Source organism: Panthera uncia, chromosome C2 (assembly GCF_023721935.1).
Source record: "Panthera uncia isolate 11264 chromosome C2, Puncia_PCG_1.0, whole genome shotgun sequence".
Classification (NCBI taxonomy): Eukaryota; Metazoa; Chordata; class Mammalia; order Carnivora; family Felidae; genus Panthera; species Panthera uncia.
In genome coordinates, this window is record NC_064810.1 from 115,160,426 (window position 1) to 115,188,077 (window position 27,652).

The 27,652-nt window shown below is 36.6% G+C and overlaps 1 protein-coding gene across 2 annotated transcripts in view; it reads left to right on the forward strand.

Annotated features, from left to right (window-relative positions):
- Nucleotides 1-27,652, forward strand: part of PLOD2 (procollagen-lysine,2-oxoglutarate 5-dioxygenase 2) — a 110,796-nt gene that overhangs the window by 48,303 nt on the left and 34,841 nt on the right. For both annotated transcript variants that reach the window (XM_049628697.1, XM_049628696.1), the window contains exons 2-6: nt 4,379-4,470; nt 8,248-8,384; nt 20,621-20,784; nt 23,977-24,089; nt 26,358-26,421. In XM_049628697.1, the coding sequence (XP_049484654.1) occupies nt 4,379-4,470; nt 8,248-8,384; nt 20,621-20,784; nt 23,977-24,089; nt 26,358-26,421 (570 nt within the window). The remainder of the gene's footprint in view (nt 1-4,378; nt 4,471-8,247; nt 8,385-20,620; nt 20,785-23,976; nt 24,090-26,357; nt 26,422-27,652) is intronic.

Here is a 27,652-nt window from a genome sequence, read left to right on the forward strand (position 1 = left end):
GATTTGCGAATGTTGAACCAGCCCTGCATCCCAGGAATGAATCCCACTTGATCATGGTGAATAATTCTTTTTATATGCTGTTGAATTCGATTTGCTAGTATCTTATTAAGAATTTTTGCATCCATATTCATCAGGGATATTGGCCTGTAGTTTTCTTTTTTTACTGGGTCTCTGTCTGGTTTAGGAATCAAAGTAATACTGGCTTCATAGAATGAGTCTGGAAGTTTTCCTTCCCTTTCTATTTCTTGGAATAGCTTGAGAAGGATAGGTATTATCTCTGCTTTAAATGTCTGGTAGAACTCCCCTGGGAAGCCATCTGGTCCTGGACTCTTATTTGTTGGGAGATTTTTGATAACCGATTCAATTTCTTCGCTGGTTATGGGTCTGTTCAAGCTTTCTATTTCCTCCTGATTGAGTTTTGGAAGAGTGTGGGTGTTTAGAAATTTGTCCATTTCTTCCAGGTTGTCCAATTTGCTGGCATATAATTTTTCATAGTATTCCCTGATAATTGTTTGTATCTCTGAGGGATTGGTTGTAATCATTCCATTTTCATTCATGATTTTATCTATTTGGGTCATCTCCCTTTTCTTTTTGAGAAGCCTGGCTAGAGGTTTGTCAATTTTGTTTATTTTTTCAAAAAACCAACTCTTGGTTTCGTTGATCTGCTCTACAGTTTTTTTAGATTCTATATTGTTTATTTCTGCTCTGATCTTTATTATTTCTCTTCTTCTGCTGGGTTTAGGCTGCCTTTGCTGTTCTGCTTCTATTTCCTTTAGGTGTGCTGTTAGATTTTGTATTTGGGATTTTTCTTGTTTCTTGAGATAGGCCTGGATTGCAATGTATTTTCCTCTCAGGACTGCCTTCGCTGCATCCCAAAGCGTTTGGATTGTTGTATTTTCATTTTCGTTTGTTTCCATGTATATTTTAATTTCTTCTCTAATTGCCTGGTTGACCCACTCATTCGTTAGTAGGGTGTTCTTTAACCTCCACGCTTTTGGAGGTTTTCCAGACTTTTTCCTGTGGTTGATTTCAAGCTTCATAGCATTGTGGTCTGAAAGTATGCATGGTATAATTTCAATTCTTGTAAACTTATGAAGGGCTGTTTTGTGACCCAGTATATGATCTATCTTGGAGAATGTTCCATGTGCACTCGAGAAGAAAGTATATTCTGTTGCTTTGGGATGCAGAGTTCTAAATATATCTGTCAAGTCCATCTGATCCAATGTATCATTCAGGGCCCTTGTTTCTTTATTGACTGTGTGTCTAGATGATCTATCCATTTCTGTAAGTGGGGTGTTAAAGTCCCCTGCAATGACCACATTCTTATCAATAAGGTTGCTTATGTTTATGAGTAATTGTTTTATATATCTGGGGGCTCGGGTATTTGGCGCATAGACATTTATAATAGTTAGCTCTTCCTGGTGGATAGACCCTGTGATTATTATATAATGCCCTTCTTCATCTCTTGTTACAGCCTTTAATTTAAAGTCTAGTTTGTCTGATATAAGTATGGCTACTCCAGCTTTCTTTTGGCTTCCAGGAGCATGATAAATAGTTCTCCATCCCCTCACTCTCAATCTAAAGGTGTCCTCAGATCTAAAATGAGTCTCTTGTAGACAGCAAATAGATGGGTCTTGTTTTTTTATCCATTCTGATACCCTATGTCTTTTAGTTGGCGCATTTAATCCATTTACATTCAGTGTTATTATAGAAAGATATGGGTTTAGAGTCATTGTGATGTCTGTATGTTTTATGCTTGTAGTGATGTCTCTGGTACTTTGTCTCACAGGATCCCCCTTAGGATCTCTTGTAGGGCTGGTTTCGTGGTGACAAATTCCTTCAGTTTTTGTTTGTTTGGGAAGACCTTTATCTCTCCTTCTATTCTAAATGACAGACTTGCTGGATAAAGGATTCTCGGCTGCATATTTTTTCTGTTTAGCACACTGTAGATATCGTGCCAAGCCTTTCTGGCCTGCCAAGTTTCAAAGGAGAGATCAGTCACGAGTCTTATAGGTCTCCCTTTATAAGTGAGGGCACGTTTATCCCTTGCTGCTTTCAGAATTTTCTCTTTATCCTTGTATTTTGCCAGTTTCACTATGATATGTCGTGCAGAAGATCGATTCAAGTTACGTCTGAAGGGAGTTCTCTGTGCCTCTTGGATTTCAATGCCTTTTTCCTTCCCCAGTTCAGGGAAGTTCTCAGCTATAATTTGTTCAAGTACCCCTTCAGCACCTTTCCCTCTCTCTTCCTCCTCTGGGATACCAATTATGCGTATATTATTTTTTTTTAGTGTATCACTTAGTTCTCTAATTTTCCCCTCATACTCCTGGATTTTTTTATCTCTCTTTCTTTCAGCTTCCTCTTTCTCCATAACTTTATCTTCTAGTTCACCTATTCTCTCCTCTGCCTCTTCAAGCCGAGCCATCGTGGATTCCATTTTGTTTTGCATTTCGTTTAAAGCGTTTTTCAACTCCTCGTGACTGTTCCTTAGTCCCTCGATCTTTGTGGTAAGAGATTCTCTGCTGTCCTGTATACTGTTTTCAAGCCCAGCGATTAATTTTATGACTATTATTCTAAATTCACTTTCTGTTATATTATTTAAATCCTTTTTGATCAGTTCATTAGCTGTTGTTATTTCCTGGAGATTCTTCTGAGGGGAATTCTTCCGTTTGGTCATTTTGGAGAGTCCCTGGCGTGGTGAGGACCTGCAGTGCACTTCCCCTGTGCTGTGGTGTATAACTGGAGTTAGTGGGCGGGGCCGCAGTCCGACCAGATGTCTGCCCCCAGCCCACTGCTGGGGCCACAGTCAGACTGGTGTGTGCCTTCTCTTCCCCTCTCCTAGGGGCGGGATTCACTGTGGGGTGGCGTGTCCCGTCTGGGCTACTTGCACACTGCCAGGCTTGTGTTGCTGGGGATCTGGCGTATTAGCTGTGGTGGGTAGGCAAGGTGGACGGGGGCTGGAGGGGCAGGCTTAGCTCGCTTCTCCTTAGGTGATCCACTTCAGGAGGGGCCCTGTGGCAGCGGGAGGGAGTCAGATCCGCTGCCGGAGGTTTGGCTCCGCAGAAGCACAGAGTTGGGTGTTTGCGCGGAGCGAGCAAGTTCCCTGGCAGGAACTGGTTCCCTTTGGGATTTTGGCTGGGGGATGGGCGGGGGAGATGGCGCTGGCGCCTTTGTTCCCCGCCAAGCTGAGCTCTGCCGTCCGGGGGCTCAGCAGCTCTCCCTCCCTTTGTCCTCCAGCCTTCCCGCTTTCCGAGCAGAGCTGTTAACTTATGACCTCCCAGACGCTAAGTCGCGCTTGCTGTCGGAACACAGTCCGTCCGGCCCCTCCGCTTTTGCCAGCCAGACTCGGGGGCTCCGCTTGGCCGGCGAGCCGCCCCTCCGCCCCGGCCCCCTCCCGCCAGTCCGTGGAGCGCGCACCGCCTCGCCGCCCTTCCTACCCTCTTCCGTGGGCCTCTAGTCTGCGCTTGACTCCGGAGACTCCCTTCTGCTAATCCTCTGGCGGTTTTCTGGGTTCTTTAGGCAGGTGTAGGTGGAATCTAAGTGATCGGCAGGACGCGTTGTGAGCCCCGCGTCCTCCTACGCCGCCATCTTCCGGAACCTCTCTAAGCATTCACGTTTTCCTTTCTTTAGTTGACTAGTGAATGTTTGAATTTATTATTTCTTCATGTGTATTACACCTATGTATATTTTATTATTTTAATTATTTTTAAAATTTGATGCAAAATTACTTTGATTTATATGAAATTATTTCTAATTGAATTCTGTAATGCATTAGTGCTATTTCCAATAATTGCCTATTGCCTAGCAGACATTTAATACCTTGTGAGTTTTGTGTTATTGGTAACAACATGCAGGTGACAAACGGTACAGCTCAATGCATTGAATGTTATAAAGATGTTGACTTTTGCTTTTTTAGTCCGTGAGTCCTCCTGTGTCCTCAGGTTAAAAGAAATGTCCCAGCACTTTTGATATTTGCTAATATACTTTGTTCTTTTATACATTTTTCTGCATGCCTTTTCCTGATAAGCATTCTCCTTAATAGCTTTTATGGATGTTTTGAATGATTGCTTAAGTCTGCCTCCTCCTACTGACAAATGGTTTTATGTTGGACTGAAAATAATTGTCCATCATAGAATGGTGACTAAAAGCTGTGTATTTACTAGGGCAGCCCTGATTTTGGTTCCTTTATTTGCTAAATAAACAACAACGCAGTGAAGACGATGTATATGTTGTTGTGGCTACTAAGACTTTTCATTATGAAAATGAATAGGAGGTAGGTGGGTAGGTTTAATGACTCTAATCACTGTAGTGGGTTGTAAAGTGGGAGCATTTAACCTCTTGCAAAACCATCTTACGTTAGTCCCTTCTGTCTTTACAGATAAATTATTAGTCATAACTGTAGCAACAAAAGAAAGTGATGGATTCCATCGATTTATGCAGTCAGCCAAATACTTCAATTATACTGTGAAGGTACAGTATATCTTTTAAATCACAGACATGTTAGAATATGTGACTAAAGTACATTTTTCATAAAAATACCAATGATCCTACTGCCACAATCTGCAGTCTACACAAGGAAGTTGAATTTTGGTTACATAATTACTGAGTTTGTGTATATAATTGATTGTTTTAAGGATACATTTTGGCCTTATTCATACTCTGCCACTTAGACAATGATTTCTTCATATTTGCTAATGCTTTATATAAACATCTTCTATGAAACAACAGAAAAATATGTTTATATATATTTATGTTTCTTTTGAGGGGCCATGTACAAGCACAGCATAGCAGATTTGACAGTAGTTTTTTTCATGACTAAGAAGAATTTTTTTTCTATAATGGGTATGTCTATCATAGTATGTTTCTTTGTTTACAGAGAAGGGGAAACATGGCTGTGAAGGGGATACCTTTTCTGTTTCATTATTGAGAGTTGCTTTTCTTGTTGTTTGTTTTAGAGGAATTTGAGAACATTAAAAGTATAAAAGGTTTTTTTTAGAAGACTGATCTCCAGGGGAATATCTCATTGATAAATGATCAGAGGAAACCTGGGGAATTTAGTAGAACTAGTAAACTGAGCTGTGAAAGGCCTGCCTTTTTTATTTACTTATTTATTTTTTTATAGAAATGAGGATCTGTCAGCCAGGTCTTTTCCACAAATAAGAGGCGGATGGGGAGGTATCCCAGGTAGGAAAACAAACCAACCAACAAACTGAAGACATTTACAAAAAACCAAAAACTAAAAAGCAAAACACACACAAAGAAACAAAAAGCCAACCAAAGAAACAAAAAACAACTTTAACAAAAAAGAAGAAGGAAAGATTGTTTCGCTTAGGGAAAACTGAGCTGTTCTAGTATGTAATGTAGAAGGAAGGTAGTATTCACTTACATAACCCCTAGGAGACTAGGTATGGATGATAACATAAAACAGCTAGTAAAGAGGCCAAACTCTGCTGGAAAAGAGATCTAGTGTTACCAACCAGATATTTATTACAGGATAAATGAGAAGTCTGTTAGACGTTTGTTAGGATAGAGGAGAAATATAGTAGTATGTACTGATGGGAGGCATTATGGAAGTAACAGAGAAATCAGGGTAAAATTATGCCGAATAATACTGAAATACAATGAGGAGGAATCATTAGAGTTCGTACTGGGGAGGGTGTGGGATGTTCCTTATGTGTGAGGCACTGTTTGGAACTTTATATGTGGTATGCTGTTGAAACCATGTATGTTAGATATTACTTGGTTTATGGGTGAGGAAAACTTGCCCCAGGGTATATGGCTATGAAATGTTAAATCTTGGACCTCAGCCCATTTGAGTGATTCTTGCTGTTTTCCCGTTATGAAACGCAGTAGTTCTCAAAGCGTGGACCCCAGACTACCAACATCAGCATCATCTGGGAAATTGTTAGAAAGGAGATGCTCAGGCCCGACTTCAGATCTACTGAATCACAAACTCTGCAGTCTGTGTTTTAACAGGCCCTCTACATGATTCTGATGCACACTGAAGTTTGACATACTGATAGAGTGGAAAGAAAATAGAAAATAGAGCTTAGCATAGTGCACTGCACAGAATAGGCTCTTGGATATGGCTGGGCCTGGTATTAGTGCAGTATTGGAGAAGCCCAGAGGGTTTTGGAATGGAAGTGTAGCAAATCATGGGCCATAGGAGGCCAGTTTTTAGGGTAAAAACTAATAGTTCTACCAGACCAATAATTCTCCTAGACTAGCCCCAGTATGAATCCAGATACATGTCAGTTTTGAGTTTTCTTGTTAGCACTTGTCCCCAACCTGCAGTAGAGTAGTGAGTGTAGTGATGAAGTGATAACTAGAAATCTGAGGCTGGGAGCCCTATGGACTTTGCCAGCAGAGTTTTTATTTGGTTCAATGTTTAGCAAAGTTGGAGCTAATGTTTATTTTCTAACAAGCAACAAAACTAAAAGGCAGCCTACTGAACGGGAGAATATATTTGCAAATGATATATCTGATAAAGGGCTAGTGTCTCAAATATATAAAGAACTGATACAGCTCAACACCCAAAAAACAAATAATGCAATTAAAAAATTGGCAGAAGTCACGAACAGACATTTCTCCAAATGAGACATACCGATGACCAACAGACATATGAAAAGATGTTCAGCATCACTAATCATCAAAGAAATGCAGCTCAAAACCACAATGAAATACCACCTCACACCTGTCAGAATGGCTAAAATCAAAAACATTAAGTGTTGGGGATGATGTGGAGAAAAAGGAATCCTCTTGCATGGTAAACTGTAATATAAACTTGGAATGCAAACTGGTATAGCCACTGTGAGAAACGCTGTGAAGTTTCCTCAAAAAATTAAAAATAGAACTACCTTACGACCCAGTAAATACTACTACTGGGCGCTTACCCCCCAAATACAAAAACACTAATTCAAAGAGATACATGTACTTCTGTGTTTATAGAAGCATTATTTACAGTAGCCAAACTGTGGAAACAGCCCAGTATCCATTGATAGATAAATGGATAAAGAAGGTGTGGTAATTATATATAATGGAATATTATTCATCCATAAAAAAGAATTAAATCTTGCCATTTGCAGCAACATAGAGCTAGAGAATATAATGCTAAGAGGAATAAGTTAGTCAGAGAAAGACAAATACCATATGATCTCACTCATATGTAGAATTTAAAAAACAAAACAAATAAACAAAGGAAAAATAAAAATGAGAGAAAGACAAACCAAGAAATAGACTCTTAAGTATAGAGAACAAACTGATGGTTACCAGAGGGGAGGTGAGTGAGGGGTGGGGGAAATAGGGGATAGAGATTAAAGTGTACCCTTATCATGGGGAAAATAAATAAAATAGTACATAAATAAATTAAGAAATAAAGTCCATTTTGTTTATTACCTATCTTAGATATAAAAAATTATTCTCTAAATTTATTTTACCCTTTCTCTTGTGTTTAATTTCATTCTCCCTTAATTTCACAAATCTAGTAAGATCATTATCTTGGGAACATCAGAATTTGTGATGGAATTAAAATTCAGGGTGTGTGTGTGGCGGAGGGGAACCTATACTTGCTGCTCCCTCACAGCCAGGTGTGGTTCCGTGTACTTCCAATATGGGAGACAGCTGCTGAGGCTGAGGCAGATGGTGAGGAGAACAGCTACAAGTTTAGCTCTGATTAATTGTGCTTAGGCAATTCCTTGCATTAATGAATTGTTATTAAGTTTTTGAGGGCAATGTAAATTTAAACTTTATAAAGTAAAGAAGGTGACATCTGACCTGATGCCCTCTGTGTTTCTTTGAACAGCTGATTTGCTTCAGTAGGTAAATCACTTAAGAGTCCTGTCCAAAACCCTTCTGGACTTGGCTTTGGTGTTCATCGTACAGATTTCCTGTCAGATTGAAAAGCATTATGGGAAGTTTCTGTATTTTCTTTTTCACTTTAGTCTGAACAAGTAGAAATAAGATATGAGAAATATTTTCTGTGCTCCTTACCCCCTTGACCTCCTTGGATTAGATTCTACTTTTGAAATAGTAAAATCAGGAATGACATTTTATGGGATGGATAACATTGAAGAATCAAGACCTGAACTAGGCATCAAGTGTTTTTTCTCTGTAGCATCATGATTTAGTGATTTAGTGAAATGTTTGAAGAGTGGATACTGTGTAATATTGTACAAGTTGCTGATGACTTCTGTAATACTGCTATAACTTGAGTTTTGCTCAGTGACAAAATGTTGATTTCATTTATAGGTCCTTGGTCAAGGAGAAGAGTGGAGAGGTGGTGCTGGAATTAATAGTATTGGAGGGGGCCAAAAAGTGAGATTAATGAAAGAAGTCATGGAACATTATGCTAATCAAGAGGATTTGGTTGTTTTGTTTACTGAATGGTAAGAGAAATAACTTACGAATTTTTAAGTCTACATTAAATTATTATTAAAAAGTTGAAATTCATATTTGCAGATTATTTTTATTTTATTCACAAGGAATCATTAACTTAAAAAGTAGATTTTACTCATAATTAGAAAACCATCATCTAACATAGTTGTGTAATGCATCAAATCTAATGATTTACCATAAGCAACAATGAGAAAATACAGCATGAGCTAGCATTTTTGTGAAATCCGTGTTTTAATCCTGACTTGAGATGGAAGAAAGATCATGTTGAGGTTTTCTGTTGAGGAAAATAACTCAGTGGGTCCTGGCTGACCAGGAGGAAACGGATCATGAAAAGTTATAAGTGAGAAATAATAAAGTCTATTTTTAAGGAAGAAAAGTCTTTTCAGTGTGTATCTTTTTGTATACTGTTTTATTTTCCTTCTCCTTGATTTGGAATGCCCACTGTCCTCTTTTACCTTCTTTCTGCATGTTTTTATAATGTCAAATTGTCATGAGTCATTAGTGTTTGCTACTTTCTTTCTTCCATTTTCTTCTCCTTTTTATTTTTATGTTTTGGTCATTAATTGCTTATTTCAAATCCCCATGCATTTTCTCCTCTAACTTAGGAAAGCTTATTTGAATCTCTTCCTCAGTTTGAAAATCCCAAACCATTACTACTGCAGATAAAAGTAAGAGTAATGTATTTCATACAAATATGTATATAAGAAAGGCATAAATTTTGAAATGAAAATAGACATAATAAAGTCCCACTGCCATCAACCATTAAAAGTTTTGAGAAGGTCTACATTACTTGCTTCTTTAGAATTTCCTTAATATCCTTTTTTTTTAAAGTTTCTTTATTTCTGAGAGAGAGAGAGTGAGAGAGAACGAGCTAGTATGAGCGGGGGAGGAATAGAGAGAGGGAGACACAGAATCCAAAGCAGGCTCCAGGCTCCGAGCTGTCAACACAGACCCAGATGTGGGGCTCGAACTCATGAACCGAGAGATCATGATCTGAGCCAAAGTCAGACGCTTAACTGACTGAGCCACCCAGGTGCCCCATAGAATTTCCTTAATATCTTGGAGGAAAAAAAATAAAGTTCTGCTTATAGCTAACCTCTTCTTACAACACGAGATGTAGGATAGCTGGTGTCAGCTTAAGTACTGGGAATTTTTATACAGAATCTATTATTATATATATATTTACCTTTGGAAAAGAGTAGAAAGCTCACAATAACTGTTTAGATTAAATATTGAGTATGTTTTGGTTTAAAAGTATGGCGGAGGAGCGCCTGGGTGGCTCAGTTGGTTAAGCGTACAACTTCGGCTCCAGTCCTTATCTCTCGGTTTGCTAGTTTGAGCCCCGCATTGGGCTCTGTGCTGACAGCTCAGAGCCTGGAGCCTGCCTCAGATTCTGTTTGTCTCCTTCTCTCTCTGCCCCTCCCCCACTCATGCTCTCTCTCCATCTCTCAAAAATGAATAAACATTTAAAAATTAAAAAAAAAAACAAGCTTAAAATATGGTGGACTTCAAATAGCCAATTTGGTCAGCTTGAACTTGCCACATGTACGTTTTGATTTTCATTTCGAGGCAAATTCTCCTTGTACAAGTTACCACATATGAGCCAGTAATGGTTTTAGGTTCTTAAGCCTCCTTTTGTGTTTTCGGAAGAACCTCTTTCCTTCTACCTTTACCCTTCTGTCCCACTCCACCTCCCCCATCCCCCAATCCAGGACTTAGCCTTGGGAAAAATTGGTTTAATAAGGTGCCAGTTTGTTTTTCTTAAGGAAAGGGATACTTCGAGATATCTGAAAGCTGCCTGCAGTTGCATTTATTTATTTAGATGATATTTTAAGACCCAGCATGACAAAAAGACAACAATAACATTTTAAATGGAAGACTTGTGTGTCAGGCACTGTTAGTGTTTGGGATATATCAGTGAACCAAACAGACAAAATTTCTGACACTTTCCTCTGTGGAAACAGCCAGGGAACTGAAAATATGCAGACCCAACTCAGCCAAGCCACTGTCTGAGAAGGATTGGTAACATGTTCTCTTTCTTGACCCAGCATGTCTGTTCTGCTGGAAGAGCCTAGGGATAATGAGAAAGTAACTGAGGTAAAGAGGGATGGGCAGGTGCTGCCACGTTAGAGCTTTTTTCTCCTCTTATTTATTTGCTTAAACAGCACCCTTTAAAAAAAGTGTCATGTACAGAGTGATGAATATAGTTGAAAATTATGCATAATCTAAGGTCTGAGAGAAATGGATAAGGCTATTTTTAAATTACTTGAACTAGGATACCCGTTCTGTAACAAAACTGCTAATCTAATTAAGTTTACCTTTGGTCAAAGGTAGAATTCAGAAAGGTAGAATTATTAATTTTTTTATAAATCAAATTCCTGTTTCTTGTGTGGTTTTCTTTTCTTTTAAATATTTTTTTATTAGAGAGCAATAGCGGGGGGAGGGGCCGAGAGAGAGGGAGAGAATCTTAAGCAGGCTTCACATTCTGCACCTAGCCTGACGCAGGGCTCCATCCCATAATCCTGGGATCCTGACCTGAGCCAAAATCAAGTCAGACACTTAACCACGTGAGCCATTCAGGTGCCCCTTAGGTGGTTTCCTTAGGACAACTCAACTGTAATAATTCATTTTATGGAAGCATAGGTCACCACTGTATGAAAACATACAAACATTTATGTACTTAATGGTTTGTATAGTTTGGATAGGCTTTGTCAAAAAAACCTCTCTCGAGGTATAAATTGTATACCATTACATACACTCATTTTAAGTGTAAAACTCAATGATTTTTAGTCATCTTAGAGTTGTGCAATTATCATCACTTCTCAATTTTAGAGCATTTCTAACACCTCCAAATAATCCCTTGTGTTTGTTTAGACATGCTCTTGTGAATTAATTTGGGAACAATTTTATAACACTGCCTCCATGGGAATATGTATTCTAAACTGACTTTTGGATGAAAATTTAAAATTAGAGACAAGATGTTTATAAATGTACTATATAGAGTAAGATTTATCATATTTAATTTAGATAAAAACAAGTATTTGGCAAGGGTTTGTGTTCTTAAAATGAAAATTGAAGCTATCCATATGAGAAAGTACCATAAACTTTTTTTCAAGTTATTTGATGCTGGAGTGTGTGTGTGTGTGTGTGTGTGTGTGTGTGTGTTAATATAAATTAGATGGTTTGTAAAGCTGATCATCTCTCCTTGATTAGATGAATTTATTTAATATAATTGTAATGGATAATTCCAATCATAATGAATTTGATGACTTTTAATGGATGGAGTGCAATGAGTTCTTTTGAACTAGGCTCATGAAGATTTTGAGGACAAGTATTGTAACTTGATAGCTGCACATTCCCGTATGGAGAAGAATTATTCCACAAAGATTTTATAATTCACCTTAATCAAAGTAACTGAGCACTTTGAGTTTTAATACAAGGTACATTGCATTACTTTTAGAATTACCTTGTAAATTATGTATTTCTTTTACTTCAGTCACATTGAAGACATATGGTCAGGCCTAATTATTATTATATAGTAGGTAGTATTTTTTTTAAATAATATGTAGGCCAGTAAGTAACAAAAAGTGTTTTATTGTGAGTGATACAAATTGAATATCCCCACAAGTTTGCTCTGTACTAGATATAATAAAATATAAACCAGCCAGAGTCCAGACCCCAGAATACGCATGTGGTGGAATTCTCTTTTGGGTGTCAGTATCTAATAAAACTTTAGTTATTTGTTTTATTTTTTTTCTTATACATTTGAGAAAATTCTTTAGAAGAAAAGTTGTTAGAAATAAAGGTGATGTAATTATTTTGTTTTGAATTTGGACTGAGCATAAATTTCTGTTTTTTGGTGATGAATATAATGCCATTAATCAGAATGCTGATGGGCTACATTTTGAAAGACTCCTAATATATGAAATATTTAAAAGACATATTCAGGGGTGGTTATTGGCCTCACCAAAAGGAATATTTCCTCTATTAAAATAACTACCCAAGGATTTGGGTATATAGAAACTGCTTGGTTCATTAAAGTATTTGTTTAAAGATGATTAACTAAATGATTTTGAGGTAAGATAAAGGAATTGACTTTGCAGTTTATAAGCTCTTACTCACTAAAGATTGCAGTAAGGAAGATTGAATTTAAAAAACTAGAATGGTAGTTACTGTTATAATGCAAAAGTTGATATAGAATTAAAATGAATATAAAGTAAAGTCTCTGGCCTGGGAAATTGATCCAGGATAAAGGGCACTGGCTGAAAATCCAGGAATAATCTTAGTCACAAATTCTTTTCTGTTAACATATATGCCTTACCCCTTGTATATTGCTAGCTTCCATGTACCTTGCATGTTGAATTGTAATTGTCCTTATTTCCAGACAGTGAGGCTGAGGGCTGTACCTGATTTAAATATTGTCTGGGTAAACAGCAAGTTATCGATAAATATTCGGTAACAGGAACTGGCATTAAAAGAGCAAGAAACAGATCTTAGAAGAAATATGGTAGATACTTTGAAACTGCTTTTAAAGATAGATTTTCTTCATTCGTTTGGAGATACTGAAACGATTGGCGAAGGCCAAGAAGTGTCCAAATTTTCTAGATCTCAAAGGTTGCAATTATTTAAAAAAAAATGAATTTTGATTGTCAGAAGCCATGAAAATAATGATGTTCTTGTTGCTGATCTTTCCCATGTAAGCTAATGTTTGTTTCTTCGGCTCCTAATTAAATATTATTTTGCTGAAAAAGTAAGATAAGTGGACAGATTTTTTTACTTTGTATTTAGTACACGTGTCTTGAGTACAAACTATGATCTAGGCATTAAAGTTAACACTGCAAAAAAAAGAGAGAAACACAGATCCCATGCTCAAAGAATTCTCATATTATGCTAATTCTGCAAACAAAACTGAACAAATCTAATTTGGAAGAAATAATATGATTTCAGAAAAACTTGCATGTTGACATAATCTTTTTAGAATCATTTACTTTTAGAAAATTGTCAAAGATTATGTTTTATTATATCATTCTGCTAATTGTTTATAAAATTATTTTATATAAGTCATATAAGTCATAAGTATCATTATGTGTATTAATTCTACAGATGACCAGATCCTATCTTATTTTATTCTATGAAATAAATATTTTGTACTTTTCATAGCTCGTTACATACCCAGTATGTATAAAATGCCTGCATTTTATATTGTCTTACATAGTTTATTCAGAAGATAGAAAAAAAATTTTCTGAAAGCAAAGCTTTTCAAGTATGATGGCTATAATTTTAACCAACTACGGCAGATTTATTTGATGGACTCCTCCTTCCTGTCAGCGATGACAATTTAATTGTGCAGACACAAAGAACCTAGTTATTAGCGATGGACAACATTTCATTTTATTAGTATGAAGGAAAGCCAAAATACATCAGAGTTCTTAGTTTGAGTACTGCTTTTTTCTTTTTTCCTTTTTTGAAGGAAAGATTAAAATCATTAGCTGTCATGTAAATATATTGCACGGTCTTCTGGCTTACCCAGAATAGCCTGAAATATGTTTAGGAATTATATAGGAAATGAGTGACTTTTGTTTTTTTCAGATTGTTCACATGTTCTTGTTAATTTGTACTGAGTATATTAATTGGTGTGTTGGAATGAGGAAGAAATAAATCGTACACAAAAGAAGCATTGGATGTTTATATATATGTATATATCATCTGTCTCTCGATTGATATGTATAATCTTGTATGCACTAACTTGCCTGACTATATGTGTTTGTATATATAATATATAATATATAATGCATATGTATAATTTTTCCCCGAACCAGACTGCCTGCTCCTTGAAGTTTGTTCTTTTGAGTAAACATGTATCTGTTATGTGCAAAATACAGTGCTGGTCGTGTGGTTGGAACTGGAGTTGGGGCGGGGGGGCGGCAAGTGCTGAGTGGGACAGAGATCTTGTCCCCTGGATATATTTTTCTATCCATACATAGCTCTGTATATGTTGTATCTGGCATGCTGGAGCTGCATAATAAATGTTGGCGATTTTTAAGTCTTTTTCCCCCTCATTGATTTAGTGAATACTTGCTGTGTACTAAGTACGTGTCAGATTTGAAAGTTCTAACGTTACAGAGATAAACTTAAGCATTATTTAAAAGTAGAAGGAAAATTGTCATTTACTTAATCATCTTTTAACTACTGATTTTAGCAATAAGGAGACTGACCCGGAAAAGCGAGTGGCGGTGCCTCGAGCTATGGCAGCTTGAGCTACTTTGACGTCTTGCCACCATTCCTACCTTGGCTGCCTTCTCTGTTAGGTGTTACTCCTAGCCGTTCTCAGGAAACAGTCTGGAGAAAATGACTCTCTAGCTAAGCAGTGTCCTGACTGACTCCTGCCTCTACCCAGCCTCAGTAGGAATACTGTACAGGAAATGAAAGTAGATACCATTTGAAGGAAAATGCTCCCAGAATTATTTGTTTTTTAAAAGAGTACCTGCTTTTTAAGAAGAGCTAATTCCTACCCTTTCCTTCAAAATTCCTATTGTAAAATGTATTTATCATTTTATACTATGATTTTATTGTAATTTATTTTGCAAGTTCAACAGGGTTGACATTGTTAAAAATATTCATTCATTCATTCATTCATTCATTCATTCTTTTTAAATAGGCTCCATACCCAATGTGGGATTTGAACTCATGAATGAACCTGAGATCAGGAGTCATAAGCTGTACCAACTGAGCCAGCCAGACATCTCCTGGTTGACATTTTAACTTTTTTTTGTGAGGGGAGAGAGAGAGAGAAGGAGTGATCTCGTAGCATCAGTTTGCAGTATTATCTATGAAAATACAGAGAGGTATTTAAGATGAGGACATGATTAAAGACAGAAGTACCAGGTGCGTTGCTCCTTGTGTGCTTTGGTTTCATTAGACTAGCTGGTAAGAGATTGAATGCTTATAACTTTTGGCTTAAGCGTAGGTCCATGATGATGAAGAAAGTGTTGTACTCGGGAGGAACAAATAAAACTAGGGAACACTTGTATTGCTTTCTTTTCTGGCTACCCAGTAGCTTTTGCTTCTTACTAAGACTTGGGATGACTCATTCATTCATGTGTTTATTCATTTGTTCAACAAATATTTATTGACTGTCTCCCAGATACAAAGCTAGAGGAATACACAGGTGAATAACGATGCGGATCTGGCATACGAAGAAAGAATAGGCAGTCTAGTATAAGATAGGCAGTCCCAGTGTGAAGAGCAAGAAATAAAATGTTTCATGAAATGAGAAGGGAAAAGATCTGTCGGAACTAGAAGGAAGGAAAGGGTCTCTTCTATTTAGGTGAATCAAATAGAAGTTTTTAAAGGAGGGGAGATTTGAAATGGGAATGCTTTGGACCCGACTGGGAGAAGATGTGCTAAGCAGATGGAAACATCTTGAGAAAATACGCGAATGACAGATCAAATAGTTCAGTTTGGTTTCGGAACAGGTCACTTAATGGAAAGTTATTGTGACGCTGATTCTTTTAGACTTTACTCTGTAGGCCAGGTGCTGGTAAGCCAGGGGCCAGACCACTGCTTGTTTTTATAAATAGTTTTATTGGAACACAGCTATGGTCATTGTTTCTGGCTGCTTTTGCACTACAACAGCAGAATCGAGTCCTTGCCATGGAGACCATATTGCCCTCAAAGCCAAAATTATTTTCTGTAAAAGGCTAGGTAGTAAATATTTGCAGAGTCCTGCTTTAGACCTAGTTGTGAACTACTGATCCAGCCTGGGGACTAGCACAGAATGATTTTCAGGAGAGTTTGTCTCTGAGTCCTTATCAGAAGTGAGGAGATAGGTAACGCAGAGGCTTGTAGGGTTTTGGAATTAATCTAGTCCAGTGTCTTCTAGAAAGGGTGGAGAAGATTTGAATGCTAAATAGATTAAATAGATGGAGTCAATAGGATTTGGTGAAATATTTGATTCGAGAGGGCATAGAAAGGGAGGAGGTAAGGCTGGATGAAAGATTTTCAGCTTGGGCGACTGTGTGGTTGATGGTGCCACAGAAACAGGGAACACAGAAGGGCAAACACTTGTAAAAGTTTGAACGACCTGTTAGAGATAGAATGCTGACATGTCTGTTAGAGAACTCAGTATGACCACATAAGGTGGGACCTTATGGTTTTTGCAGGACCCAGGAATATTTACCACAGTTAACTATGGAAAATTTTATTTTATTTTTCGTATTTAAATGGACCAAATTCCTGTGAGAATTATTTTTATGACCGTTGTGCATTTTAAAAATTTTGATTATTTGGGTTGTTGTGGCCAACGTAATTTTAAGTAGAAAAACTTTCTTGCCGTTTGAAAAGTTTTAAATCAATTCAGAGAACTGTTCGAAAATCCTTAAACATGGAAATAACAATGCCACTAAAATAAAATGGGAAAGTTTTAGCTACCTAAATTTTTATTCAGAGTTAAATTCTCACTTCAATTGTGTGAACATAATCTTTGCCTTTACATTTTGCTTTAAAATAATTATTTTTGGGGGGTGCCCGGGTGGCTCAGTCAGTTGTGTCCAACTCTTTTTGGTTTCAGCTCAGGTCATGATCTCATGGTTCGTGAGTTTGAGCCTTGCATCGGTCTCTGTGCTGCCGTTGTGGAACTTGCTTGGGATTCTCTCTCCCTCTCTCTGCCCCTCCCCGACTCAGGCTGTGTCTGTCTCTCTCAAAATAAATAAATAAGCTGAAAATAATTATTTTGTGTTATAAAGGTAATGCTTGCTTATCAACTACTAAATCATAAAAGTAGAAGTTGCTACAACTCCCTTTCAAGCTACTGGATTCTGCTAATAGTTTCAGATAGATGGGGTAGATACTATAGTCTTCACTAGGTTTATAAAGACAGAAAATATTCACTTTCCAAATGTGCATTTCTACCTCTGAAGATGTGATGCTACCTACAAAATTTCTGAATCCGTTGGCCCAAATCTCCCAATCATGTGATTCTCTGACATATTAATCCCTTTTTTCCATCTCTAGGCAATGTGTTGGGAGTCTTCTGCAACTTGAAGGGCAGTCTGTGTCTCAGAAGGTTTGATTTATTTGTCTTGCCTCTCATGGCTGAATTACCCATGACACTGGTCTTCTTTCCTACTTCAGGAAAGTAAGATAGGATTCGTGGTCAAATCTAAAGTGGTCATGCTGAGGAACTAAGTTGTACTTATTTATAAGAAAAAGAGGAAATAGATGTATTTTTATAAATATTATTTTGTACAGTTAGATTAATTCAGCTTTTTCAATCAACAGGCAGGGAGAAGATAGTTTGAGGTTTTAGTCAGAACACATGTATTCTGATTTAAAATTTATCGTAGCATATGTGTATATAAAAATAAAATTATTATAAACTACAGATTGGTGTGAACTTAAAAGTGAGTTTTCCTCCTGCCTCTCCCGTTATTACAGTCCCTTTCATCTAGTAACAATAATGTTAATTTTTAACTTTATTGAGTGCTTATAACATGCCATGAGTTGTTCTTTTTTATTCAGTAACTTGATGAGATAGGTACTGCCCTCCTCCCCCATTTTATACATAAAGAAATTAAAGCATTAAGAATTTAAGTAGCTTGTCTAAGGTTACTCAGCACATGGCAGAGCTGAAATTAGACACACAGCTAGAAGACTTCAAACTGTATGCTCTGAGTCCCTTCATGATTATGTTATTAATAGTATTAGCAGAAGCTTGCCTATTGATTCTGGAAGAAAGAAGAAGCCATGTATGGAAAGGTATAGATATAGATAAGTTTTAATTTTGAGATGATATTTTCTGTAACAAATAAAAACAAATCATAAAATTTAAATTTTCTAGAACAATATAAAAATGAAAAGAAGTAGTCTACGTCTCTGATCCCAACCTTATGTTCTCTTTCTAAAAAACTTGGCTAAAAAACTTCACTAAAAAACTTACTAAGTGTACTTGCACATTAGTAACATTTTAACTCTCGTGTGTTTTTAGTTTTGTTTAAGACTCAGAAGTGTACTATATGGTGAGGGTTTGTGTGTGTCGAGTACTTTTTACTTGTAAAGTGTAGTTCACCGTGAAGGGTAAAGAGAGGAAAGGAACAGAGGGAAGGCAACTTCCTTTTTAAAGTACAGGATCTGGAGATTACAGAAGCACACCACTTCCACTCACATTCCGCTGGACAGACTTAGACATGTGCCCACATCTAGCTTCAGAGTAGTCTTTAATAAGGTGACCATGTGCCCAGTTAACACAGGGGGATTCCATTATTGAAATAAAGGCTAGGGAATGTATATGAGGGTCAGTTAGCACCTCTGCCACAAGTATAAACTTACACTATTCTTGCTAAAGTAAATTTTTGTCAAGTTTATTTATTTTGAGAGAGACAGATAGAGCACAAGCGGGGGAGGGGCAGAGAGAGAGGGAGAGACAGAAAATCCCAAGCAGGCTCTGCAGTGTCAGCTCAGAGCTCAGCCCGGAGCTCAAACCCACAAACTTTGAGATCATGACCTGAGCCAAAACCAAGAGTCGGCCGCTTAACCGAGCCACCCAGGTGCCCCTCTAAAATAATTTTTAAAACTTCATGGGGTTTTTATTTTTATAGAGATGAGGAATCGTGTGGCTTGTTTTACAAAATAACTCATATATAAAAAGTTATTAAATGTTGCCTGATGCATTACTACAGCCTTGGCATATTACCAGGCTTTTTGAGAGCAAGTCTGGCTGGGAAAAGCATGTGGAATAGTCTCCTTACTCCTCCATTCAGATATCACAGCAGTGTATCTGCACTATTGGCTGTTGGGAACGAACACTTGGTGCTGAATTCAGGAGCATTAGTTTGTTCTTACTGTTTACCACCTGGGATATTAGGTCATTAAATTATCATCTTTGGAAACTTTTGGTCTTGAAGTACTCTGATGTGAACAAAAACGATGCAAAAGAATTTATGGTTGTAACAAGGATAAAGAATTTATTGCAGAGTGGAAGCATATCTGGTTGTGGCTTTTACACTTCATGTTTTGTTAAGTCATTGTTACTCTGTGAATGAACAATGAGCAATAATGTCCTCAGAAAACTCAATGAAACCATTGACATTATAATGTCAATTAAAAAAAACTTTTTAAATATTTATTTATTTTGAGAGAGAGCGAGAGCGAGAGCAAGCACGTGAGTGGGGGAAGGGCAGAGAGAGACAGGGAGACACAGAATCTTAAGCAGGCTTCAGGCTCCGAGCTGTCAGCACAGAGCCCGATGCGGGGCTTGAACCCGTGAACCTTGAGATGAACTGAGCCAAAGTCAGATGCTTAACCAACTGAGCCACCCAGGTGTCCTATAGTGTCAATTTTTAGATAATTTTTTTCAATTTTATTGAGCTTTAAAAGAAAGATGGACAGACAAGTGCATCTTTTTAAAGCTATGCAGAGGCAGACACTCTGTCTCTCTCAAAAATAAATAAACATTAAAAAATTTTTTAAAAAAAGATGCACTTGTCTAACTTTTATTTTAGGATTTTAGGCTAAATAGTGATTTAAGTATAAATTTATAATGGTGATTTTTAGTAGTTGAACACATTTTATCAAAGATAATGAAATCTTCAGAAATGATAATGGTTGGATACAAATTAAATCGAAACATTAGGCAGTTATAATGGCAGCTTCTGTCAATGACTATGTCTATATTATTGTTATATATAGTTAGTTATTGACTTTTTAAAAAACGTTTATTTTTTTATTTTGAGAGAGAGACCAAGCAGGGAAGGGTCAGAGAGAGAGGGAGACAGAGAATCCCAAGCAGGCTCTGTGCGTCAGCCCTGAATTCCCAGGGCTCGAATTCATGAACCATGATGAGATCATGACCTGAGCCGAAATCAAGAGTTGGATGCTTAACCAAATGAGCCATCCAGGCACCCCAAGTTATTGATTTTTTTAACCTTTCAATACTGATTGAACATTTTGATTTTGGGAATATGTGATTATTGAAAAAAGGTATCAAGACTGGCGCTAAAAAACATTGTCTTTATTTGGACTTCATCTGCCGATGTGATGTAAACATTAATAATTTAGTATAACCCATATAATTTAAATTGAAGGAAAATTGGAATATTCTGTAAATAGTTGGTATTAATCTTATGTTGGATTCTAAATTCTGATTTTTATTAGTGACTATTTCTTGGTTTACATGCCTAAATTCTGACAAGTGTATTTTAAAATTTCTCCCCCCCCCCTCATTAAACAGCTTTGATGTCATATTTGCTGGTGGTCCAGAAGAAGTTCTGAAAAAGTTCCAAAAGTCAAACCATAAAGTGGTCTTTGCAGCCGATGGAATTCTGTGGCCAGACAAAAGACTAGCAGACAAGTATCCCGTTGTGCACTTTGGGAAACGCTACCTGAATTCGGGAGGTGGGTAAGATACTGGCAGAGAAGTTAAATGCTAGTCATAGAAAATTATAAATATTGATGAAACAACCTTTTTTTGTATAGGTAACTATAGACATGAACCATTATCTTCTTATTACTATGAAAAATTGTATCAGCTTAGAATCCATGGTGTGTTTTAGTTAACAAAATATTTTCCATGTATTATATCATATGATGCTCCTAACAGAACTAAGGCGTGTAAATGTTATTGTTTCCAGAATATAAGTGGGAAAACCAATGTTCCCCAAATTTAAGTGACTTCTCCTAGAGACATTCAGTTGTTCAAGGAAAAACAGCATGGATTCTGGTCTGATTATAGTTTCATTGACAATTTTCTGGCTATTAGATAATGGGTTTATCTAATAAGTTCTAAGTAAGTTCCCTTACTTAGGAAAAAGTGTAAGCTATAATCATGGAGCTATGAAATATAGGCATTACTTAATTTTATCTATGTTTTAAATATATCAGTAAGTGAATGATTTTGTCTTGAAATCACTAGTCAAAAAGGTTCAACACTGAGTGGATGTAAAGTGCTGCATTAGCTACTCCACCATGGATTAAAGGAACAAATTATCACATTTTCCCTTTCCTTTCAAAAAAAATTAATAAACTTGACTTTGGACATTATGATGACTCCAAAATGTTTTCCTTAGACTGAGATTAATATAAACATATGACCCGAAGACATAACCAAATAGGATGGGAGACATGTTAGAGAAATAAGTTCGGTGAAAGTTCCAAGCCACATTGGGAAAACAAATTTTTTTTGGATGATTCACATGTACAAAACTGATACTATTTAGTTTCGTTCAGGTTAAGTCCTACTTGATGTAGCAGCAGCAGCGCTTTTGGATTCTAGGCTCTGATCAAGGCATTTATGGCAACGAAACCTTTAGCAAGTAATTTACTTTCTCTGGGATGCCTCAATTCCAGCTCTATTTACCTGCAATGTATTTTATGCAATATATTCCCATAGTTATGCCTTGGAATTTTGTCAGCCCATATAAATATTGCACTTCTGAAACCTTAAATTCCAGTTTGCACTGCCTAGTTTCAGCTCACTTTTTCTCTCCATCTCAGTCCAGCTGCAGTTCATAGTTACGGGGATTTCTTGACCATTTTATTTTTCTCCTAATCTATCTACCACCTTTGGATTTTACTTCCATAATCAAGTTACAACCTAGGTTTTCTCATGTTAGTCACTTGACCTCATTACCTTAGTAGTCTTTCCTTCTTAGATTTATAGTTTATGCACTGACAAAGCCTCTCCCTAAGATTGTTTCCCAATTTTTACTTCTTTGTCTTAACCCTCAATTATGGATTGGTGCCACTTGCACCCCCAAACTGTCAGCCTGTCAGTTGCACATGGCTGGCTTTTAACTTATCTGAAGTCCTAGATAGAATATTATAAAAACCACTTAGCTGAGGGACTCTGGGAGAAGTATTATTTTATATTTATTAATTTTTCTAAACATATATATAGTCAAACATCTAGATGTAATTTATATACGAATTATGTAATGATTCACTGAGATGGCGAAATTCATCTAGATGGAGTATATGTGTTTAAGAATCTAAATTTCAGACAGATGCACAGTGCTGTGGAAACAGCAAAAACCCAGCAAGTGAGTGCCTTTGTGAGAAAGTTTAATTAAGGAAAAGGTGTTTTTAAGTGGGAAAGAGATCAAAACATGATTCCTATGCCTTCTGTAGTCATAATTATTAAAGAGATGCTAGAAAATCTAAATATATTCAATAAAAGATTATATAATTTCATGAATGGACTATTGAGAGTTATTTAAGGGACATGAGTTTCGTTTATGATTATATCATTTAGTTTTAAAAAATTATGGAAAGAAACTATGTTTCCTTATCAGGAAGATTTCAGAATATTATAAACTTTATTGGTTTGAAATAATATGGAAATTTAATAGAAAAATATAAATCATATAAAGTATATATCACATACTATGAAAATAGATGAAATTTCTCTTCATTTTTGAATGGGATTTATAAAAAGGATAAGGAAACATAAATTTTGAAAAAGAGTAATGTAAACTATTGGAAAATGTCATATGCCATTACTTGGACATATTTTTCATTGTAGTATATTGGTAATAGGAATTAAAAAATTGAGTATATTTCAGTGTTTTAAGATTTTTTTAATTTGATAAAAATAACAAATGAGGAGCAACCAGTGACTGGTTTAAGCATGTTTTCATTTTCTCTTGATTTCTCTAGATAACAGTAATTTTTCTGGACCTATTTCTTTTCATTCTTTTATTCCTATGAGGAAATTTTAATTTTGAGGGTAAAAAATTAGGTTTTCTTTCAATTCACAAGAGTAACTTTGGTCCCTTTTTAAAAGTACTACAGGTCAATGAAACATAACAGCTTGGCTACGTTTCTGAAATTCAGAGGAAGATTCAAACAGGAGAAAAATGATACTGTTGTCTGTGTCTTTTATAGACAACTGTTATTGGCAAATTTAATGCTTATGCTCGAAGGCCAAGGGGAACAATCCAATTTTAGACTTCCTTTCTCCAGACTGTGACATAAAAAATATAGCCAGAAAATGGTTTAGCAGGTACAATTATGACCAGTTCAAGTAAAGGAAAAATTCCCAAAATGTCCTAGATATAAAATTTCTTTGACATGTTTGCAGTCAGTGACATTTCCAACATTCCTTTGATTTTGTTAGCATCCTGCACTGACATTAAATCACCATAGTAGAGATTTTTTTTTTCCAGAAACAGTGAATCCTCTCCAAAGGATCCAAGAAAGATCATTTTAGAAGGTCAGGAAGAAAATTCTGTCTTCTTCTGTTCTTTTCCTAGTAACTTTTTTCCCTTAGGAGCCTTGGAAAACATTATTCCCTCTCTTATGTCGATTAATTTTGGGAATGTGTTTATTCAAAAAAAGTCTTTGATTTGCAGTTGGTAAAAACTCACTCTTGTAGTTTATATATAAAACAAAGGATGCTCAATAACTCATTTCTTCCATGGTAATCTGTAAAATTCTAAGTATTCTAAGTATCAGTATTCTAAGTATAAAAAGGCCTAAATATTAGGCCTGATGGATTTACACTTCTGTGCAACTGATGAATGGAATTCATAGAAACCAGTTTTGGTCTTTGATTACTAAATTCTCTAATCTCTCTCTGTTATATTGCAGGATTTATTGGCTATGCTCCATATATCAACCGTATAGTCCAGCAGTGGAATCTCCAGGATAATGATGATGATCAGCTCTTTTACACTAAAATTTACATTGATCCACTGAAGAGGGTATGTAATAGCTTGCATTTTTAATATAACCTCCTTATTTAAGATGTCTACTGGAGCTCCAGCCATTGTATCCATATTCTAGGCAGTTAACAGACAGAATGGTAAATAAGGGGCCATCTGAGTTACATTACCTCTTTTTAAATAATCTTTCTAGAAAAAACTTTGTTACTTTTCTTTGACCAGAACATATTTATGCATAATATGCAAAGAAAATGTTGTCCTTTGTTTCAAGTGTAAGTGTCCTATTAAAAAATCGGATTTCTATTATTAAGGAGGAGGAATGCAGGGAACAATAGCTGTCTGGTATGGACCCTAAAGAGAATATTCCTGAGATTGATTTAAATGAAACTTTGGAGAAAAGTAAAACCAAAGTTCTCTAATTTTAGAAAATTGTTAGTATATTTACATAATGTAAGTTAATGTTTCATAAATTCACCGTAGGTAACATAATCGTTCTAGAATGTACTGAATTTATATAATTTGTGGGTGCTGTTACTGGAAACAAGTTTTTTTTTAATTTTTTAAATGTTTATTTGTTTTTGAGAGAGAGAGAGAGACAGAGCACGAGCAGAGGAGGGGCAGACAGGGAGACACAGAATCCGAAGCAGGCTTCAGGTCCTGAGCTGTCAGCATGGAGCCCAATGTGGGGCTTGAACTCACAGACTGTGAGATTATGACCTGAGCTGAAGTTGGACGCCTAGCCGACTGAGCCACCCACGCACCCCAGAAACAAGTTTTTTTTTTAAGTATATTTTACAGCGAGTTTGCAACTGTAGCTGTTTCTGTTTCTTAGATAAACATTTCACTTATCTAAATGTTTTCATTAGATATTTAATACTTAGGAAACTTTATGCTTAAAATGTTTATTTTTATTCGGCTCCCTTTTTTGCTTTCCCTCTTATGTGTCTGACATAGCAAGCCTGAGGACTTCTTTCATCCAGGAGGAGAAGCCTGCTCTTGGCATGAGTGCTAGCCTGTGCAGCATGATGTCTGTCTGCCTTTGTGTAATTCAACTGTGAAAGTACTTTGAGTCTTAATTAGCTGTCTGTGCTTCAGGATGCTTTCCCTGAAATCTCACTACTGAGTTTGTAATGTTTTTAGTTGTGTAAATCCTGTTTAAGTTTCTCTCTTAGCGTAAGATTTTATCTGGTTAGCACATGTCCTTGTTTGCTTGGTTTGTCATAACAAAATACTCTAGCCTGGGTGGCTTAAATAACAGAAATGTATTTTCTCAGAGTTCTGGAAGAACTCAGAATTAGTCATATGGTGGAGAAGTGGAAATATTAGGAGAAAAGCATGAATGCTTTGACATACCCTGTACCCTAGATCAGGGCAACAGCATGGTCGGTTTCTAGCAAAGTCTCTCTTTCCGGGTTGTAGACAGCAGCCACCTCCTTGCTGTGTCCTCCACGTAGTAAAGAGAGAGAGACACAGAGGCATGCACACATACCAGAGAGCATGCACAAACACGCTGGTGTCTCTTCTTACATGGGCACTAATTCTATTGTGAGGTCCCTGCTCTCATGACCTCAGTTAAACCCTAATTATTTACCAAAGGCCCTGTCTCCAAATACCATCACATTGTGGGTTAGGGCTTCATATGAATTTTGATGAGACACAAACATTCAATCTATAGCAATACACAAAGATAATTTTAGGAATATTATTATGACAGAGAAATGTAGCTGAAAAACTGGTACGTTGAGAATCATAAAGTTTGCAAAGTGGTTTAATCTTTATAATTATGTTGATTGATTACATGCCTATTGTAGCTGACAGGTAGGGGAGTATGCCACAATAATTACCCATCCTCAAGAGCTTAACCCAACAGAGGTCTATGTCTCCTGCTACATGTCAATGATAGGTCAGCAGAGGGTTTCTGCCTATTGCAGTCACTTGGGGACCCCGGCTGATGGAGCAGCCATCATAGACCTTACTAGTTTGTGTGCCACTTGGGGTCTCAAACTGGAAGTTCCATGCTCCAGGTTAGAAGTGATTCATTTTACTTCTGCTGAAAACCCACTTGTCAGAATTAGTCATAATGCAGTGAAGTGGAAATACTAGGAGAATAGCATGAATGCTTTAACATACCCTTTATCCTTTAATTCAGTCAACTCTCTATAGTCTTTCTGTCTTTCTGAAGAATATTGCTGGAATAATTTACAAATAGGATCTTAAATTCCCCCAAAGAATAAACTATATTACCACGATAGTGTTGTTTGCTATTTTTGTTCTCATTTTCAATAGTATCTTTATTCTCATTTTTAGGAGGCTATTAACATCACATTGGATCACAAATGCAAAATTTTCCAGACTTTAAATGGAGCTGTAGGTATGCTTCCTAAATACAGAATTGTTCATGAATACAAACGAACACCTGTGTTTTCAACTGTCTGTCCTGTATTATATCCATTTTGGGGCTGTGGTTAAGGTTTACTGTGTAGATATTACAACTTTTAAAAAACAATGGACTTGAGCTTAGTTTGACATCGTGAAATACATTTACTGAAAATCATTTCTTAAGACTAGTGTAAAAAAGATAAGCTTCTAGCCTTAGGTAATTTAGAATTTAGTGTCTCACCATCTGGAGATATATTTTTAATTTAATGATACCTTATTATTACACAGTTTTCCGTGTAAGTTCTCTGTGTTGTGAATTAATGAGGAATATTAGAGTATTGGAGTACTTTACCTAGCTTAAATGGTAATTGGTAACCAGGCACACATACTGTGGTGTGTGTGTGTGTGTGTGTGTGTGTGTGTTTGTGTGTGTGTGTGTGGGTATGCCTGTGTGTGTTTTCCTAGATAGACATATTTCTTGGTAAAAATACATTAATCCATTAAATTAACCAATATACTGAAAATAAAAATACACTAATTCACTAATGCATTAATACTTTAAAGATTAAAAATACATTGTAATTCAGTACAACTCTTCAAGGCAGTTCATGCACTAAAAAGTTTCTCAGAATGGAAAGCATTTAGTTTGAAGTGCTTAGGAAATGTGAGGAAAGGAACTGGAAACAGCAACAAAAAAACAGCTGTTCCTGCTCCCATCTGACTTGTGTATTCCTGGTATTTGCATTAGGCCTGATTTTCAAGAACTGGAAATACTATCAATGATGGCCAACTGCAGAAACCTTGCTTATGTCTGGCAGTGTTCTATTTGCCATATTTGTATTGTTATCATCTTCATAATAACTTTGAAAGGCAGGCAAAGATCCCATTTTTATAGTTGAATAAATTGAGATAATAATTTAGCTCATCTGGGATCACATTACTATCAAGAGCCCTTGGAGGCAGGATGGCAAAGATACTTTTCTCCGGCCAGACACCCCGGTCAGTGTCTTAGCACCTCAGTTTGCGGGTGCCGGGTTGGAGTGGTTGAGGTGCTCTGCGGACCTAAAGTAGGCAAAATTTCTAAAAGTGTTGTAGCACATGGAATAGCATTCGTGAGAAATTTTATAACAACAAGAAGGTATAGATAGATGTAGACATGTATATGTGCTTATGAATACACACACATTTTAAATGACTACAATCTGTTTTTTTTTTCCTTTTTA